At 39.9% G+C, this 19771-nt stretch overlaps 1 protein-coding gene across 3 annotated transcripts in view; it reads right to left on the bottom strand.

Moving 5' to 3' along the window:
- NRXN3 (neurexin 3) overlaps positions 1 to 19771 on the bottom strand; it is a 972437-nt gene that overhangs the window by 606029 nt on the left and 346637 nt on the right. For 2 of the 3 annotated variants that reach the window (XM_086893498.1, XM_086893497.1), the window contains 2 exons: positions 15238 to 15441; positions 7641 to 7667 (listed from right to left, as the gene is read on the bottom strand). In XM_086893498.1, coding sequence (XP_086749624.1) covers positions 7641 to 7667; positions 15238 to 15441 — 231 coding nt within the window. The remainder of the gene's footprint in view (positions 1 to 7640; positions 7668 to 15237; positions 15442 to 19771) is intronic. The other variant, XM_086893499.1, reaches the window with a different exon arrangement.

Genomic DNA, 19771 nt, shown 5'->3' with positions numbered 1-19771 from the left:
TCAGCTGTGGAAAGACATTTTTTCTCTATCATCAACCCTCTCAGCATTCATGGAAGCACCAGCCAATACTAAAGCCCTAATGCAGTCACTATTTGATTTTAAGACAGTCAGCAGCCTGATGTCTTAATCCTGGAAACAATATATTTCATACTCCTACACAGCTCTCTGGTGCTACCTCTCACACATCAAGTTTCCTCAACTTAGTGCCTTGTGTAGAAAAAGAAAATCAGTGAAATGAAAAAAGAAATTACCAAATACTTGATGGCTGGACACCATAAATGACATTGTTTCAGTCTACCTTTAGCCCTCTATTTTACTGTATGGCAGCAAAAGCATTGCCTTTCTAAGTTCTGTATTGAAATGTTCACAAGCTTTCAAGGGTATGTTCTTTTCCTGGGTGTACTGGGTCTGGCTGAGAGGGAGTTAAATTTCTTCAGAGCAACACACACAATGCCATGTTTTGGATTTGCTAGCAAAACAGTGTTGATAATACACAGGCAGGCAGAGAGTGAGAGAGCAGCTGTGTGCTTCTTAACCACCTACAGGGGTTAAACCACAACATTGAGGAAAGTGCAAGTGATGACAGCTGATCTGAAAAGAACACAAATCAATTTATACAAGGAAAGTGGCCAAAATAACAAATTGAGGTGCTTACACATTTTTCTATCAAAGCTTTTTTTTTTCCCCCCAGGCATCCTGGCTGAGATCCTGCAAATATTGCAATAGAAAAGGAAAAAGGGAAACAAGACTGTTTTCCTCAGATGTGAGAAAGGAAGCTGATAATATAACAACTGGTGGATAAGAGAGAAATGTTGCTGACCACAATTAGTTAATTCAATGTATCATTAAACAAAATCTAGCATCAAAAGACTTCTTCCTAAGTTACTGCAAGCTTCAACAGTACCTTTCTCCTCTAAAAATAAAATAAAAATAAAACTATTAAAAAAAACCAACCAAAACCAACAAACTACCTACCTCAAGCTTTTCATATTTCATAATCTTTGTTATAGCATCCAAGATCCCAATACTTGATTAGCATTTTCAACATTAAGTAATGTGTACCTATCTTAATGACTGACAGGATGATTGATACAGTTTGTTCTGACCTTCAAAACGGTTCTCTTTTGTAGTTATAATCCCACAGAAAGGGTGAGAGGCTACAGAAATTGAAAATTATATATAAATATAAATTTACAACAAACACAAAGACAATCTTTTCCAAAGTCAAAAGGAATCAAGAAAAACTGCTGGTGTAGGAATAATAGCCAGTAAACCAGAAGAGCTGTTTTCCAAAAGTGGTCATTGATTCCTGACAGATCACTGCTGAGTTTCCAAGGTTAGTTTTCTTTCTTGTTAGGTGTTGCCACAGCAATTTAGGTAAAAATAATGCAGAACACATTCTGCCAAGTATTCTGATGACCTGTCTCTCCCTGAGTACTGAAACTGAAGACTCAGAATTGAGACTTTCAAGGGATGACCTGACTGCTGTTAACTAACAGCTGGGCCCAGCTGAATTCTAGAAAACACAGACTTGTGTTTGTAGCCTAGATCTGTGGCCCCTGATGAAATATTCTGGGATTCAGGGACCTTGTGATACAGCAAACTGCAGTTTAGGATTGCTCAAACCAATTATGCCACAGGAAAACCTTAATCTTCATGGCACTGTCTGGATGAGGAGGGCTAAAGACACTGTGAAAAGCCTGTGCTCATTAAACTCAGTGTTCTGCCCCCAATAATGGCAATCACTAGTACCTCTTTACCAGTCACTCCTTATCCAATATCCACTGATCCTTAAAGCTCACTGATTTGGCCTTAAATTTACAGAACAGGTGGTGCCCAACATAGCAAGCAGTGCTTGTGCTGATTGATTTTTGTCTTTATAACTATTTAAAGCCTCATTAGAGATGCTCTCTCTGAGTTGTTCGCAAACAAAATTAATAACATATAAAATACTCACTTCCTTCTAGATCCTGAGGCAGGAGTTTTCAGTTTTGTGACAATGTTCTTTGATTAAAAAAAAAAAAGTGATTATTTTGTCAACTAATTACACAATGTAATCTACAGAAGACATATTGTCTAGACATCAGTGAAGTGGAGCAGTTTCTCACATGTGCTTTACATTTTCTCTCTCACCCAGATACATGTCCACATAGAACCCAGCCTAAAAAGGGACTTAGCCTCTCCACTGCAACTGATAATTGCTTGGATTCTGCTGCATCTTTGTAAAACAAGCTCAGAAGCACTATTTCCCTTTGTAGCGGTACCAAGCAACCTCTCAATTGAAAACATGTCCTGGTTTGGGTTAAGGACAGGGTTAATTTTTTGCAGTAGCCATGGGGGTGGGGAGCCTGGAGCTGTGTGGGCATGGCCAGGGCCCTAATATTATTCAATACCATTTCATGTCATTGCCAGGGCAGGGAAAGGGACTCTCTTTCCCTCTTTTTGGGAAGAAAGAGTTTTCCTTTCTGGTCATGGGGAAAGCTCGGGTGGGTGGAGGTTCTGCCTGAAATTGTTTTTCATTGTCCCAGGCTTGGTGGGAATTTTGCATGTAAATCACCCCTTTCTTTATACATTTTTTGTAATTGCTATTGTTGCTGTTCATTTTCTTATTTCATGGACAATTCCAGCAAATAGTTCTTAACTTATCTCTGCCTTTTGTCTCGCACTGAAGGGGAGGGAAGGGAGCAGCTCATGGTTTTCTTTTCATTGGGAGTACTAAATTGGAGAATACCATTCCTAAACTATGACATTAAGTCAAGAGGGTATTTTTCCCACTGTCTTGAATCAAGAAAGTCTGAGGTCATTTTGTAGTAGCTGCCACAGGGAAGAGGAATTTATTGTGTTATGAAATAAAGCTCATCTGCACATCCATATAAGAGCTCAGTGAGACAGCAGACAAGAGGGGGAGCACAAATATTGTCTTCCTGGGTTATATCCAGTGGCGGGCCATCAGCCCACCAGAGACCCATATGCACAAGCCCCAAGGAGCACAGGGCAGAGCAACAGGTGGAAGCACAAATCACAGACTCCTGAGCAAGGAAAACCTTGTCCAGGTCTCTCCCAGGGCTGCCCTGGCAGAGCCATTTCTTCCAGTGTCCCAGCATGACACTCATCACTATTTGATAGCTCTTGTTATCACCTTTTGGATTAAGGGGATTGCTGCATAGAGTGGGACATTTGCAATGTCAGGGAAAAGCAGTTTGGGGCCAGACAGACTTACTAGGGGATGTTTAAAGGGAGAAACCAAAGGCACAAAGAGGGAGAAGTTTAGGTGATTTTGGGAAGAGCAAGAGTGGGAAAATAAATAAGGGTAAGGGGATAAAAAGGGCTGGGCATGTAAATAGCTGCTGATCAGTATGTTTATCTGATTAGTGCAGTCTGTCCTGTCTTATTAAATCCTTTTCTATGTCTTTCTTGGGTGAGAGCCCTTTATTCTCTGTGCATGAGGGTGAATGGGGCTCTGAGAGCAGTGACTGGATCAGACCATGGGGTCTACAGGCCCAGGTGTTCATGGTGCCAGAGCCTGGAAAGAATGTGAGTTTGTGAACTCTAGCAATGGGCCTGCCAAGAGCACATCGTCAGCTTGCTACAAATAGAACCTGGGAGCAAGCAGTGGCATAATCTTCCTGATTCTGGAAGTGGCGTGATCTTCCTGTTTAAATGGAGTTAGGAGATAATACAGTCACAAATACGATGTGTATGTTTAATCATACTGCTTCACTTTCAAAATAAAGTTTTTTCGTTAGAGTACTATTAAAATTTCATTAAAATGGCATTAATATCACTAGGAATTGGATAAGAACACTGGGATTTACAATATTTTGATCAGAGCTAGCACAGCTTCCTATTTACTTACTATAAAACAGAAAAAAGAAAACTTTAAACCTCTCCCAGAAAGTTACACATCATAGATTCATATTTTATGTTGTTACAGTGGCACTTAATAAAATGAAATGTTAACACTGCACTGAATAAGGCACTAAATACAGTAAACACAGCATCCAAAACAGGAGAACCAAACATATTCTAGCTGTCATTATTTTCAAAAATTAATCTGATTTCAAATAACATGTTAAATGTGAGAACTCACAGAGACACAGAATAAACTGTGTAGCAGTGATTAGACTGTTTTTTTTATCCTCTTCCATTTATGCTTTCAGCAGCAGTTAAGAGAACAAGATATGGAAGTTTTGAGGCATTAAAAGTGACATGAAAATAGACAATGGCTTGTCTGGCATGCTTTAGTGAGAAGAAAAAGCCTCATTATGAAATAACAAGCAATAAGACACAAGTGTTCACTGTCCCAAGGAGCTACTTCTGGCAGATCTCTCATAGAATTAGTGTCAAAGTATGTGACTGAATATTGACACACCACATAAAAGGCTTTCAGGAGAGAGAACTAGACCAAGAGTAGTAGCCTAAACAGAATAGAGTGAAAGCACCTCCATAATCTAACGAATCTGTAGGACACACAGCTCTGTGCTCCGCACTTATACTGAGCTGAATGCTCAAAACTATCCACATCTAATCTGATATGAAGTGGGGTCACTGGATATGGAATAATGAAATTAAGGAGTAGATAACTTTGAAAAAATGAAGAAAAATCAGAGCACCAGACATGGCACAAACTATAAAACTATCAGAACTTCAACTTCCTTCAAAGTGAACAACGCATTACAATAAACAGTTTAGAGGAGAGGGACCATTTTCTTAGGAAATCCTACTTTTAAAAAAAAAAAAAGTGTATGTAGAATTCCAGGAGACTTTAATACTTAGACTTTATGTATTCTACCCATGAATCCAAGCAATAAAATTATGCTTTCCAATATGTCTGCATTATGTTGAGGAATTGTTCAATGCACCTTCACACAAGTTAATTTGGAAATCCTGGTCCTGCTTTTAGTTGTGCTGATTTCACACTCAGAGGAAAAGAGAGTTACTACACAGCTACGTAAATGTGTGAGCAAAAGTATTGTTGGGTCCTTCTAAATATGCAGAAACAGAAAAGATCAGTTTAGGTATCTTCAAGAGGGAAAGGGAAGAATTAGATTAATATTAAGTAAGTACAGAGACAGTAAAAAACTGTGAAATCCAACAATGATGAAATACAGAGAGAAGGTAAGATGAAATGATGAAAAACAATGGTTTGCATATATATGCAAATATGTATATTGATATACAATAGCCCAAACATGTATAAGAGAAAAGCCCTCAATCTTTTCAATGAAAATTAAGAGCAAGTATAAATGCTTACCTGGGACAATATGCAAGACTTCTCTCAAACTTCAGTGCTTGAAGTAGTGGGCTATTAAGCTACATGTTCTATGAAACCCCAAAAGTACAGCTCTGTTTACCTTTAAAACCATTCACTGGGTGCCTTCTATTCAGTTACCAGTGGCAACTGCTTGACCTGAAACTCTTTAACTGCTGGGAAGCCCATTTGTCAAGTTACTTTAAGACACTCCTGCTCATCTCCACAGACCCTGGCAGACACATCTGTATGTGGATAACTCCCTCTGCACAAGTAAATGTCAGTGTGCCTGCAGGAATGCTTACAGTGATATTTGGTCTGCTTCTGCCTAACCATATTTTATTCATTCAAGGATACAAGTTTCACCAATCCCCAGCAGGCTCCTTTCCAGGACACGGGACAGCTGACCTGAGTTATTGCAACAGGCAGCAAAAAAAAAACAAGGTCCTGGAGGGACTAAGAGTAGAGATGTTCATTTTCCGCAAAGCATCATAAAAAATAAATTAGGAAGATCCAATGTGTTTTAAATAAAGAAATAAATTTAAACCTTTAGAGGAAGACTGTATTTAAAAATGCAACAGACTCAACTATTAAAAATGGATGGTAGCAAAATGATTCAGGATGTTTTGTTGCTTATGGGGAAACTAACAAAAAAATGGAATTCAAACTGTCTTCCCATTGCTTTCATTGTAGGATTCTCTTTTTCCTCTCTTTTTGTTCTCGTTCTTTTGAATGTTTCTTCCAATTAGTGCTAGCTTTTTATTTGCATAAAAACCAGACAATTGCTACTTGCTACTAAAGCTGATTTCCCACCTGAAGATAGTCTTCCATAGCTAAGCTTTTAACAGGCAGCTGTCATCAAAAGTTGAAGGTGCTGGCAATATCAGATTGTTGTCCAGTACCAGAGGAAATGGATCCTCCGATGACAAACAGCATGAAGAACTATGGAGCAAGTGATTTGATAGAATTACAGCTGGTTAAGCAGCAAGAGTATATGAACTCTTATGAAGTAAAAGATCCTATTTTTATGTAAATGTCCTCACCACTGCTGTGTAAAATCTGGCAATCTCAGCTACTACATTCAAGACACTTTTTTTTTCCCTATTGCACAGTCTATCTTGAAATTTAGTGTGAAAACTTCCAAGAGCAAAAGGAATTCAACAAGACCTGTCAAGATCTGAGTCATACACTGACTAATCCCACTTGTAGTGGTTTAATCCCATACAACAACTAAGCACCACACAGCTGCTTCCTCCCATCAGTGGGATGAGAATGAAAATCAGAAAAAGGTAAAACATGTGGGTTGAGATAACAACCTAATAATTGAAAGTAAGTAAATTATCATGAACAAGCTGCTGTGGCATATCAGAGCTTCTCCCCAGCTACAGGCTCCCAGGAACCACTTCCCAAGTCCAAAAAACAAACTGCTCACATTTTTGTGCGAAGTAGGGTCTCAGTCAGCTGCCATTTGCCCTTCATAAATACTTTTACATAAAATCTAACACAGAGGACCTGCCAGTTTAGGAATCTGATAACAAATTAAGATAAGCCTCAAAGCACTCTTGAGAGTTTAACAGCTCCATTGTTTGGGGAGTGCTTTTTACTTTGAGGCCTACATCAAGTTTAATCAGCTCTTTGAAGTAGAACAGAAAAGATTTGGCTTGCTCAGTCAGTCTAGAAATGGATATGATCTTTCACTATTATTTTTCACAACAATTTTATAATCCTTTCTTCCTACTTCTACATACTGAAAGAAATCTTAGGTGACCCATAGGTTCAAATGGAATTTCTTACAGAAACCTAAGAATGGCAAATGCTATATATATACATGTCTATACGAAGTATACATAATAGACTCTACATGTAAAATCTATTTTTTCTTTCTTCTATATGCAAATAAAAATTACTTTGAATAAATATCATGTTAAGTTGTCAACATTCTGCAGTAAACCAAAAATTAGAAGCTTGGTTTTTTTTTGTTTTTAAATATGCCTGCCTTTTTGTAGTGGAGAAGTGCATACAGTACCTGTTGTTATTCTTATGTGGTTCCTTAAAAGTTTTCATAAAGACAACAGGTTACCAGTGAAATATAGTATCAGCTCATCAGGTTCTTCAGGTGCTCTTCTGCAAAGCTATGAAATAACAGTTCATCCCATCCTTGTAGAAACCTAATATAAAATTTTCCACATACAATCACCTTAAAGTCTTCCCTCCTCCCTCTCCAGCTTCATATCCCACCCAACCCTTCAATTCCAGAAGATTTTTTTTAAAGAAAAGGGAAAATAAAAGAAAAAAATAAAAGAAAAACAGCTTATAAAACAGCAAAGAAAATAAAGTTATTTTAATATATATAGAAAGAGAACAAAATGAAACTTGAGGGAAAACTTACTGGCGTTACAGTTTATCCTGATACAGTCTAGATGGGGAAAAATAAATGAAAGATGAAATTGCATCCTTCAAGGTAACAGCTGCAGACATCCAAAAACAATCAGTCCACCCTTCCGGGGACAGACACACGCAAAGAGATGTGGCCATTTTATACTTATACACAGTCTGTACAAGTTCAGGAGTGGGTGTATATGTACAGTATATTCTATGTAAATATCTGTTACATATATATACATATATATACACACATATATATATACACATATGTATAGAGAAATATACCAGTATACATACATAGCCACATGTTGACACAGAAAGTTCTTTTCTTCTTATAGAAACCTACAAATCTAAGAGAATCTTCCACTCCAGACCATGAACTGATATGAATTACAATTAAAAAATTTATAATTAAGGCATAAAAATCTCCCTCAAGACACAAGTCACATTCACGTGTCATTTTGCTTTTTAGAGACCTTTAGCAATTTCTCTAAGCTTGAAGCTCAAACCTTTACACTTGGTTTCTTTTAAATTAATTTGTATTGTTATTGCATAAATACACCATCTGTCAAAAGAGAATACCTGTAAAATCAGTCTATGAGGTTTGTTGGTGCAATATTTAACCCTTTCCAGCTCTCCCAAAGACAGTCCCTCTTCTCATTCCCCCAAAGCCAGCCCAAAACACTTTTCAAGATGTGCATAGACACATTTGACACTGTCCGCTCAGGCGAGGAAAGGGTTAATATACTGCCCAGTTGTGTCCTATCATAAAATGGCCACTTGCAAACAGCTAACCGCACGAACGCCCAGCCCAGATTTCAGCTAGTTCTGGAGGTTGGGAATGCTTTTTTTGGGGGCTTGGCAGGGAGAATGGGGATTTCGTTCAAAGGTCCCCAGCCCTGCCAGTTCCCCAGCGCCCGATCTCATCTTGCTGTCTGAACGCTGAGTGGGGTGTTTGTAACGTTCAGGGAGAAGATGAAATAGGCAGTGAAGTGGCAGATCTGGGAACCTTTGCTGGCCCTGCTTCATTCAGAGGTCACAGGAAAGGGAGGGACAAAGAGAGGGATAAGGAGAGAAAAACAGGGTTGTGCTTGTGGAATCTAGTAAATGGTAACTGAGTAGTCTCCAAAGAGCTAGCAAGCTGAGGTAGGAGAGCCTGAGCTAGAGGGTTTCTGAGCACTGCTCCTCTCTTTTAACACACTAATGCTCAGCATATTGCAGGATATGATCCATTAGAGGATCTTTCATTTATAAATGCCTATTTACAGCCTTGTGGACATCCACTGCTGTGGCATCTAACATAGGCGAGAGTTTTCATATTAGTGCTATTACATATCTTGGGCTATGCTGACCTTCTCTCAGGAAATCAAGGCCGTGAATAATAGCACCGTGCTAGTGGACATGCTGTCTGGACAACTAGAGCTTTAATCACCAGGAATGGTTGTATTTATTACAGAGATGTGGCCCAGAAAGTGAGATTATACAAAATGGCAGAGAAATACAATGCAGTTTGCTTCCTAACTGGACCAATTTTATGTTTGCTCAGACAGATGTAGGAAAATTATTTAAGCAGCTAAACACAGTTCTTAAAAAATGAAGGAGGGGAAAGAACAAGAGTCTATAAATAATAAATAAAGAATTGTAATGAGCAGGGACATACCAATCACAAGTAACATAGCCAGAGAGAGTCTGTTTTCAAGCAGAACTTCTCCTGAGAAAATCTGGGTTTGGTTTTGTGCGATTAGGTTTGTCATGTGTCGTCAACCGCAACAGAAAAGTGGGAGCAAACAGCCCTGGAGCAACCGCTACGATCACCATACAGTGGTGGCTATATCCCTTTACAGGAGCTGGGTGGGGTAAAGGGAGCTCTGAAGTACATGCAGGGGAACTTCTCTCTCTGACCTGATGGAGAGTGACAGCAAGAGAGACACCCAAGTCTCACTGCAGGCAAGTGAGATCAAGAGAGTTGCTACAGCTGGAACATGGGAATTTCTTATGGACTAAAGAGCAAGTATGCTGGAAAGGGAACATACATGGCTGGTTCTCAGCAACATTCATTGAAGAGACTAAAATCACTCTTGTGTTACTGATGCCTGCTAAGTTTTGTTGTTTTGGTTTGTTTTTTTTCAGTGATACCACAGTAACTATATGTCATAGGGCTTGCCCTCAGGCTGAAACACTACTCCAGACGAAGGGATAGACATTTCAAACTGAAAATCAGTGTAGCCCTTATCTTGGCTGCAAGATTCCTATTTCAAAGGATGAGAGTCCAGGCCACTGAGAGGGCTGCCCTGACAAGTACATGGCACTACTACATCTGCAGACTGTGAGCACAAAGTCTGCAATGCCATGCAATTGGGAGCCAGACAGAAACATGCAGGTGCACTCCAAAGGAAGCAGCTCCTCATCCAGGTTTCATCTAACTGGATCCTGCAGGGCACCTAAGAGAGGGTATCTGCTTGTGCTGTTACACCAGCACCACCATACCATCCACACTACCATCAAAGAACGTACATAGAGGTTTTTTCTGTTGCCTTAATTTTGAGTCTTGCCCGAAGCAATGTAAAAATATTCCAACCATTAATTCATTAAGCTTTTCTCTCCCTCTGAAATCAGTTTTTGAAAAGGAAGAAAACACTTATGTTCCTCTAACTAATACAACAGTACAAATCCAAAGCAGAGGAGATTTTTCCTGGTGGTGAAGGTGCAGGTGTAGTCTGGTCTTTGTGCTCAAAGCAGGAACATCTGGTTAATTCAGGAGTAATTAAAAAAACTCCTCGGGATTTCTCCTGCACAGTACCAGGGCAATAAGAATTCTGGTAATCATCATCTGAGGCACTCAGCCCTGTTATCAGTATTTGCTTCTGAGATAGGTTTTGGAGATGAGTATGCCTGAACAGCTGTAAATCCAGTCACCTGCCAGTTCAGCAACTGGACAGGGAATGTGGTGGATAGAAGGGAAGTGAAAATTGAGTCTGTTACTGTATGGGGCACAGGATTAGCTGGGAAGACCTTCTGCAGTTACTTTCTTTTCATTAATTGTGTAATGTAAGCCAGAAGCTCCTTCCTTAGTGCTCAGATGTAAGGTTTTCCAGAGCATATTACCTGGAAAATGGGCCAAAGACACTCTCCTTCCAAAAGGTTAAATAGCTCAATTGCAGTTGGCTTACACAAGGGATCCATTGCTTGAATGGAGGTATCTTTAGCAGCAAACAGAGATCTGCAAATTAGGCCTGTGTTTCTTACCATTTTTATCTTTTGTCTGAAAATAGTAATATGTATTTGATGCTGCTAAGGCTTCGGGCTTTTTTAATCCTCAATGCAAGAAAGAAAGTCACCTTTACTACATAAGGACAAAATGGTTTTTTCTTTGGATGAGCAGCCATATGTGGCTATGGAAGAGTACATAAGGGCAAGAAAAGGCAAAAAAAAAGATAATCAGGACCCAACTGTTACTAAGCTCACTCTGAGTTATTTCCTATGGGAAAACCAGATGAAGTCCTGTGTACATTTATCCCACGTTACATTGAGGCTCCTTGCCTCTGTCCTACTTGCACTATTTTTATATAGAAATGGCAAAAGAAACTTTCCCTTTTGGATGGGCAAACATGGCTCTGACACCCTTCAGCATTTATCTTAGGAAAAGATAGGTGAGAGAGATGAGTACACTGCCTTAAGAGGAGGCAGGAAATATTTATCCTAGTCACCGGTGACCTGAAGATATATCAGGTCAGGAAGAAAGAAACCTGAAATATTCTTTAATGAAAGTCAGCATAACATTATAACCCTGCCACTTATTAATGGCAGAAAAAATGTGAACATGGATCTCCCTATCAGACCAGCCATTTCGTTCCCTTTCTGCACATCATCTCAGCATCAAAACTCATTTCCAAGCATGTTCCAAGCTATGATTTGCATAATTTCTCTCTCTCTCTCTCCCCTTTCATTCCAGACTCATTTGTTCAAAATCCTTCCCAAGGGAAGTAAGATGTGTATCACATTTGGATTTCTATTCTTCACACAACAAAACCTGAAACTACTGAGAGTCCTGCTGTCAACATGAAGATATGCAGTGCCACAGGCACCCGCACTGGAAAGGTCTGAAGCAACTTCCTTGCCCCCTTCCTCAGAGAATTATTCATTGCTGCTCTTCCTTTCCCTTTCCACCTTCTAGAGCAAGCACCCAGCTGCCCAAGGCCACCCACGCCCACTGTGCCTCTCTCCCCTGGCTGGTTTGGACACTGAGTGCTGAGGGGTGAGAGGGATATGCCAGCCCCTGCAGGCTGCTCCGTATGCTCTGTTCTCAGGGCTGTTTGCTGTGCGGGCCGCAGGCTTCAGGCCTTTGAAGGGTCGAATACCATCTTTTGATTTACCATGGCTGATGGGGTATGGGAAAGCTTTACAACCAAAACACACAGAAGAGTCAAACAAAAAAAAAAAAATAGGAAAATAAAGAAAAAGAAAAAAACGTAGGAAAGACCTTAATTAAGACACAAATGATAATAAGTAATCAAATGAAATAGATCAGAGAAGAGAAGAGACAGCTCTTAGTAACAGTATTAAATGACAGAAGAAAAGCACAATTAAGTAACTCACCCCTCAAAACAGTCCTTTTTCACACACATGTATCATGAGTTAGATGCTTGGGGGATACTGGCATATAGCTAGTCAGCACCAAGCATACTCAGATCTTCAGAGGTGAGTTGATGACTGTTTCTCACTGGTAAGGAGATTTTGGCAAGGTTGGATAAAGATTTGGTTCTTGTTTGTGACATTTGGGCTATGAGCAGTCTCCATGCAGAGTTATTATGAATTAAACAACTGGAAATGAATGGCTTTAATAAGGTGATTCCTCCTCAAATTCTGTTCTTCAACAGCAAGGTAAATGCTGTTTTGCAGCAGGAAAGTCCTGTTTCAAGGACGTTTTCTGACAGTTTTATAAATCTGAATAAAGGAGAGGTGAAGCTCAATCTGGGTTCCAATAGTCTGAATTACCCCTCTGTTGAGTTAGACATAGGAGAGTGCTGACAGGTTTTCATTGGTCCAGCCTGTAGTCACTTTGGGGAAGATTCAACATCACAAAAATTCACAGCTGAAAAGCTGGCAAAATGTGACATACATGTTGCTTCAGTCCCTGCTACTACACAGAATCAGCCTTCAGTTTACACAGAGATTTGTTTAAAGATTTTGCCCCTGCATTAAGCTGTCAACAGCACATCTTTTCTGAACATGTGTAGTCCATCTGTCAAATCTTTAGCCACATCTTTTAGGTGCCAGACAGTAGGAGTTGAACAGTCCAGCTCTAGGCTAGGTGATGGCATAACAAATCCCAGTGAGTGCTAAAAGTGACCTGTGCCAATCAGGCACACAATGTTGACAGGCCCTCAGGGAAAATATTTTCTGCCAGCATGATATAATGAAAATTGGAAAGGAAAGAGTAAGCGTTAAAAAAATAAGTATATTCAGGGTTATACAAATATACCCTCCTCATATCCACTTAGGGTCTAAGTCTAGGAGGCCTCAAACATCCAAAATGAGAAATTCCCCTAATTCTCATTCATTTTTAAGAAGATAGAATCAAACAAGTGGCACCTTTTTCAGAAGAAAAAGTGATAATTTTTGATGAAGTCTGGCAATTTTCATGCTGTAGTACTTCTCATGTGAGAATACCAAAGGTGATAAAAGCAGCTCTTATTAAAATACTAGCACATCCCTCACAGGGTGCAAAGAACTCTCCTTTCAACAAGTAGAGAAATTAGGGCTTGAAGAGTAAAAGAACTGGCTCTGGGCTACAAGAGGATGCTGTGGAGTTGGGCAGATACTCAGTTGCCCCATCACTTCCCCAACAGAAGCATGCCACTACCAATCTTTTAGTGATGAATTCTATTTTCTGAGGAAAAAAAAAGGTAGCCATAATTTTCAAAAAATGAAATGGGGAAAATATAATCTCATTTTTCCTGATTATTAGCAACAACTAATTAGATCAGAAGAAAATGCAAACATATATAAACACACAAATGCTCTGGGGCTTTGTTGAAGATTCTCATTGAACATGAAAGGAGGCTCAACAGCAGTTCTTTTGAGCTGTTCTCCAGAGAAATGCTGCAAATCTATTAAATTTTCCTTCACTTAGAGTTAATACAGGAAGAGATGGCTATCATCAGAGTGCTGTTTCTCTTTATTTGAGGAGTTACTGTCACAGCTGAGGTTCATCTACTCCATCTGTCCTATAGGCCAGTCTGGATAGCACAGCAACTGATCTTATGCAGCTACAGACTCAATAGTGCTCTATGCTTCTTCAGTCAAGCTAACCAGAGAAAATATGCAAATATATGGGTTTTTTTTTGATTGGTGTTTTGTTCTTATTTACTAAAAGGCAAGAGTTTCTATAGACTTTTAGATGGACACTTCCCTTTTAAGAGATATGAACTTGTTCAATGCATCTTCACTTTCTTATTCAAAAAGTAAATAATAGGGTCTGGCTCACAATTTCAAAGCCAAATAAAACCCACCAGGTGCAATTTTAAAAAGCAAGCTAGTTCCAGAGGACAACATGTTCTGTAAACCAAGCTGCTATGTGGTTTGCTCCTGATAGCCACACCAGGACTCTGAAGATGCTGATCCTATTAGCTCAAATAATGTGAAGCTTGTTTCAGTGGGCCTTAGAAAGCTGACAGAAATTTTCATGGACCATTCACAAAGCTTCATATAAAATAAACTACACATTAAGAGGTATAAGACTATGCACTATTATGTTAGTTTTGCCTCTGAGTCAGAACTTCCTTTTAGTTATATTCCTGAATTCACACGAAGCAACAAGCTGCATCACTGAAAAGTGAAAGAAATCTTCAACTCCTGTATTTATATACTTTAAAATTTTTTCATTCTGTAGAGTACCTAAAGACTGGAAAGAAAATTAATTGAGGCTAATCTAATAGCACATTCACTCCCAATTGTTTCTGCATTGTTGTTATTGTTGGACTTGTTTCCAATTGTCTTTTTAAATTATTTTCTGGGAAAGTGTAACTCTAAGGAGACAGAACACAGCCCTTTGGGATGGAGGGGATGCACTTTCATTATTGTTAACTTCTTTTTTATAAAGACACAACAAAAACACCAGATTTTTTTATTAGATATATAAAATATGGCGAGCTGTATCAAATGCTGCCAAATTATGCAAAGGGCAGGGGGTTCACAGGACTTCTGCTTGCCACCACATCAAATTTTGTTTCCTTTCCATATTTGCCTTTGACTGTTTTGAGTGATGCTGGATGAATGAGGGATGTAACTGATCAAAAGATGGACCAAGTAGCATGTTTCACACAGAGCTCACCAGTCCCAGACCAAGAAAGGAAACTTAAGAACTTAAAGACTTATAAACCAACACTGTTCATAACGAAGAACTGACAGCAAATCTTCATGCAGCAATGCAGAAGAGAATTTCTCCCCGCAAGAGAATTATAGAAGTTTCAGCAGTTATTTTAGAAATCAATCCAATCCAATCAAACCAACAGAAAAAAAATGAAATCATTTTTAAAAGAACACTAATCACAAGCCCAAACTAATAGTGAGGAGGGCGGTGGAAGGTGTTTATACGATACCTAAATTGACCATAAGTTTGACCCGGCCTCCATCCAGCTCCAGGCGCAGAGTGTCAGCAGAGTCTCGTGACGTGGTTGCCATCAACAGCCCATAAGCTCGCTGGGACATGAAACGGAAGGACACATCTTCTGCTTCCGTGTGCATAACCATGGGCATGATTATCTTCATGTACATGCTGCCATCATAGCTCAAGATAGAGGCCTCTGCAAGGAATCAGCAAACAATGGCAAAAAATTAGAAGTTACACCTCTGAAGAACCCTCACTTCTACCACAGAGCACTGTGTGAACAGAAACCATAGCACTTGCCACAGAAAGGTATGTAACTGGGGGAAACAAATATTAAACTGCATCCAGAAACCCTGTGGGGCAAATATGAGCAGCAAAGCAAGATATGGTGGTCACTGCAACTGGTGACAGCAGTACCCATGGACACATAATTCCCAAGGTCAAGCACGTTAGGGCAGAGCCCTTTTGTGATTAGAAGGGAGAAAAGCTTTCATTTTTTTCACATCTTCCAGAAAATGCAATCTCCGTCAGTGCACTGAAGTCTAGCCTTCCCTAGGACTAGCAGTAATGACTAGAGTCCTAATTTCTGGTGCTTTTGCTGTTGCTTATTTAGAGAGGAATTTCATTTCACTGATACCACTTTAAAGACAAACAAACGTATAAAGTGGATTTCTGAATAGGTATTTTCTAAATCAGATTTGTTCCACTTTGTGATTTTATATTTTTCCGCTACTTACTAACAACCAATGTTAGAAAAGCTCTGCTGATACAACCAATGCAAATGAAGAAAAGAACAAACCAAACTTCATTGCAAGGGCCATTCAAATGCAGGAAAAGTTAGAAGATAGCAGCACAGTGAAAGCCAGGAAGAGGGAGGGAAAGAAGTGAAGAAAGAAGTTATTTTTCTATCATCTCTGAAGATGTCAAAGAAAATTGGAATTTCAGCCGAGGAAAAGAGTTAAATTTAGCATTCTCTATTTATTCAGGGTCTTGCCTGCAGAAAGTGATATTCTCCTCCAAGTGGTAGAATTAAAGCCTTGTGTTAGAACTGAAGCAAGCACTACAGCATAACAATCATTGTTTCTTCATAGAATATGCTCAAAAGCATTTTTATCTGCAAAATTTAAAAATCTACACAGATACATTAACGTATGAATCAGAGCATTCCTATTCCCCACAGCAAACCCATACCAAAGGCACAGCTGTAGAGATTGCCCCATGTAGGGCTTAAAAATACATATCAAAATCCCAGAATTAAAAAAAAAAAATAGAATGGTCCAGCTTCCTCAAAACATGGATGGATTGCTCCATAAAGCCCTCTTACCAGTACCTCATGCAGTTCAGTTCAGCTGAAGTTTTCTCAAACAATTGACTGGGATTCTCTCCAGGTACCACCACCCCACCACCCCTCAGTAAATTAACAGTCTATCTAAATTAACCAACTGCAAAACATGTATTTGGAACGTAATAAAAATATCCTTATGTTTCAGCCCTTTTTCCCATTTTTCCCAGCCAATGAGAGCAGAATTTCCATCAGAAAACAGCAAGTATGGCAGAGCCGAACCTTACATGCTCTCAGTGTCTAAATGTTAGATGTTACAGTAGGGTAAACGGATGGGAAACTGAGGAACAGCCAAATGTCCATGCCATAAAGCACCCATGGCAAAATGGCTGGTAATAGAACTGCAGTGCAATAAATATGCAAATGAGGTGATAAATAAAGATATAAATATCAAGCCGATAAAGTGACAGAAGAGACATGTATATGGTTCCAAAACATTTGGTGGGGATCACTACAGTTGTGCTGGTGCAGCAACCCACCACACCCACTAATAGCTGGTATGCAGCACATCTGCAGTCCTAGGACACACAAACATATTAAAACTCCTCTGGGAGCACCATCAAAATGTCTGTGAACAACATCTCTACTCACCAGTTTTCTTAGCTGCACTTGCCACACACTGTCATGGTCTGTGCACAGAAAGCTTTCTACACACATCACCCACTCTACCAATACATTACACACATCTCTGGTACCAGCTGCCAGTGCTGCCCTGGGGTCCCACATCTTCGTTTGGCCAAGACACACAGAAGGAAAGATTCCTTTTCAAGGTGGAAGAGTACTTTCTTTTCTTCAAAGTGCAATTCTCTTCCCCCTCACGTCTGTACCTCTCACTTGCCACCCACAGCTGCAAGCTGGAACTAAATGTACTGTATATTATACATACACTCAAAGGCAATGCCTATGTACACACACACCTTTCTTGCTCTCTTTTCCTCTCTCTCTCTGCAGATTGTATTAGAAAATGCAGTCAAGCATGAAATGGCTCTTTTGACGCCTTCAGCTCAGATGTGCCTCGCATGAAACATAGTTGCTGGCCCTAGCACATGAATAACTGCGACAAGGGGGTTGGAGGATATCAGGACTACGAGTGGGAGTAGCTGACACAAATGTCCCAGCTCTGCTGCTTCCTTCTCCACAGCCCCATGTGTTAGGTGCTTTGAAAACGTGAGTTTTTCTGCAGTGACTAAAACAAACCAAAAGCGTGGTAATAATGACTCTCTTCCCTTCAGTAAGAACTTGTGCCCTTCACCTTTACTGATCCCACTGGCAAGTAATTACTGTACTTCGACAAGAAACCCCAAGCCTCACTACCATACTTATGTAAGGAGGATCTGAAGAATACTCAGAATTGCTGAAGATGACAAACATCTGGACAGTGTTTCAGCTGACATCTCACAGTAGCCTGAATCAGGTATTACTGTCTCTTCTCCAGCCAGTCTGCTACAAACATGATGCAATGAAACCTCGTAACAATTAAGCAGATAAAATTAAATATCTAGAAACAGTTGACACAGGCTCCACACAACCCCAGGAGACAATATTCTGTTCTTGTGTGTGCCCTATGCACTTGACGTATTTAAAAAATGACAAGATTTCATTCTCGCTTTGCAAGCCTTCACAGTCTGGAGTATCTGAGAGCCTTTCTACACATCTTGCAAGCAGACCATTCCCTCCAGCTATGAAAATAGCCCTTCAGAGGAGGGTATTGCCTAGTAGCAGTCATACAAGTAGAACCTATTTCCTTTTCCTGACAGTCAGCCCCCAAAGCTTGAGAAAAGCATGTTACAGCTGAGCAACACATGGAACAAATCTGCTCAGGATTGAATGTAACCTGGCAACAAGTGCATGACCTCAGCCTCCCAGACACCTGTGCTGGCAGCTTCTGCCTGAATACAGGCATCCATTCAATTGTCCTTAGCCATCTGCAGCAGTGGGACTGTAATGCTTTGTTCAACACCATAAATACAGGCAGCAGCACAATTATCCAAGTTTAAAATACATGCACATTTCTGCCACCCTTCTACTTTTAGGGCAGCTGTTATATGGGATGCATACAAGCAATATGTGAAATCATGTTTGAGACCCCCACAGACTTGTACAGCCGAAAAAAACCTGAGTGTCATTTATTTGTGATCCCAGTGCCAGAAGCTTCATTGCCATTAGTTTGGAGATGGGAAGAGGAAGAATCCAGGTGCTGGTTCAAAACTGCTCTGACATAATGCCAGAAATCTGTGAAAATCAATATGTTATTAGGAGCAATTAGCTTCCCAGTCTTGTGCTCTCAGACCCTGCCAGTTTTAATTTTACACTTAACATCCAAAGGAGCAATTCATTGCTGCTTCCACACAAGGCTCTGCATAAACCTCCAAGGGAGATGGAACAGGAATATTCTTAGCATACAGACAGAAAATTATTCAAGATCTCTCCATGCATTTTCTCCTCCTTTCTAAAATCTCTCTTGTATTCATCTCCATTCCTTGTCCCTTTTGTTTCTCCTCCGTTTTAGTTCTGCAGCCTCCTGTTCTTCCCTGTGGTCTTTTTCCTATGCCTCCCAGACTACGATACAGTGTAACTTCTTACTGAAATTTTCAGAAAGGTGACAGGGCAAAAATATTTTAAAAATATCCACTCTTCGTGAAACCTGAAGTCCCGAGTGACAGCAGTTCAGGGCACAGGACATTTTCCCCGGCTACATTTGTGAGACCAAAACCCTTAGACCAAAGATTGCCACGTTCTTGTGAATTCAAATATCCCTGAAGTGCCTAAGCTTTGTATTCGCAAACCAAACACTTTCCTGCAGGCATTGATTGCACAGCTCACCTCCTGCCCTCACATATCCACTAGCAGACACATGGCCCCAGAATAAAAAACAGATTTTCTGAAAACCAAAATTACACTTTAAAACAAAACAAAATCAACCAACCAACCAAACAAAAAAATTTAAAAAACAGCAGTAAGTCCTCTTTCCTGTCCGAATGGATTCCATACAGATGAATTTCAACAAAAGTAAGCCTGACAAGTAATTTTGGAAGCCTGAATGTAATCACTCAGACTGAATCTGACGACAACCCAGGAGATAATGCTCCTGGGTGTTAAAGATATGATGGGAACTTCAAGTTCTCACAAGCAGTTAGGACCATGCACATAATCCAGCAGGATGGGTGTCAGAAGCTGTGGAGTT

The sequence above is a fragment of the Cyanistes caeruleus genome, chromosome 6 (genome assembly GCF_971803275.1).
Source record: "Cyanistes caeruleus chromosome 6, bCyaCae1.hap1.1, whole genome shotgun sequence".
NCBI classification, from domain to species: Eukaryota; Metazoa; Chordata; class Aves; order Passeriformes; family Paridae; genus Cyanistes; species Cyanistes caeruleus.
Note: the sequence above shows the minus strand (reverse complement) of the source record. Positions and strands in the feature narration are given on the sequence as shown.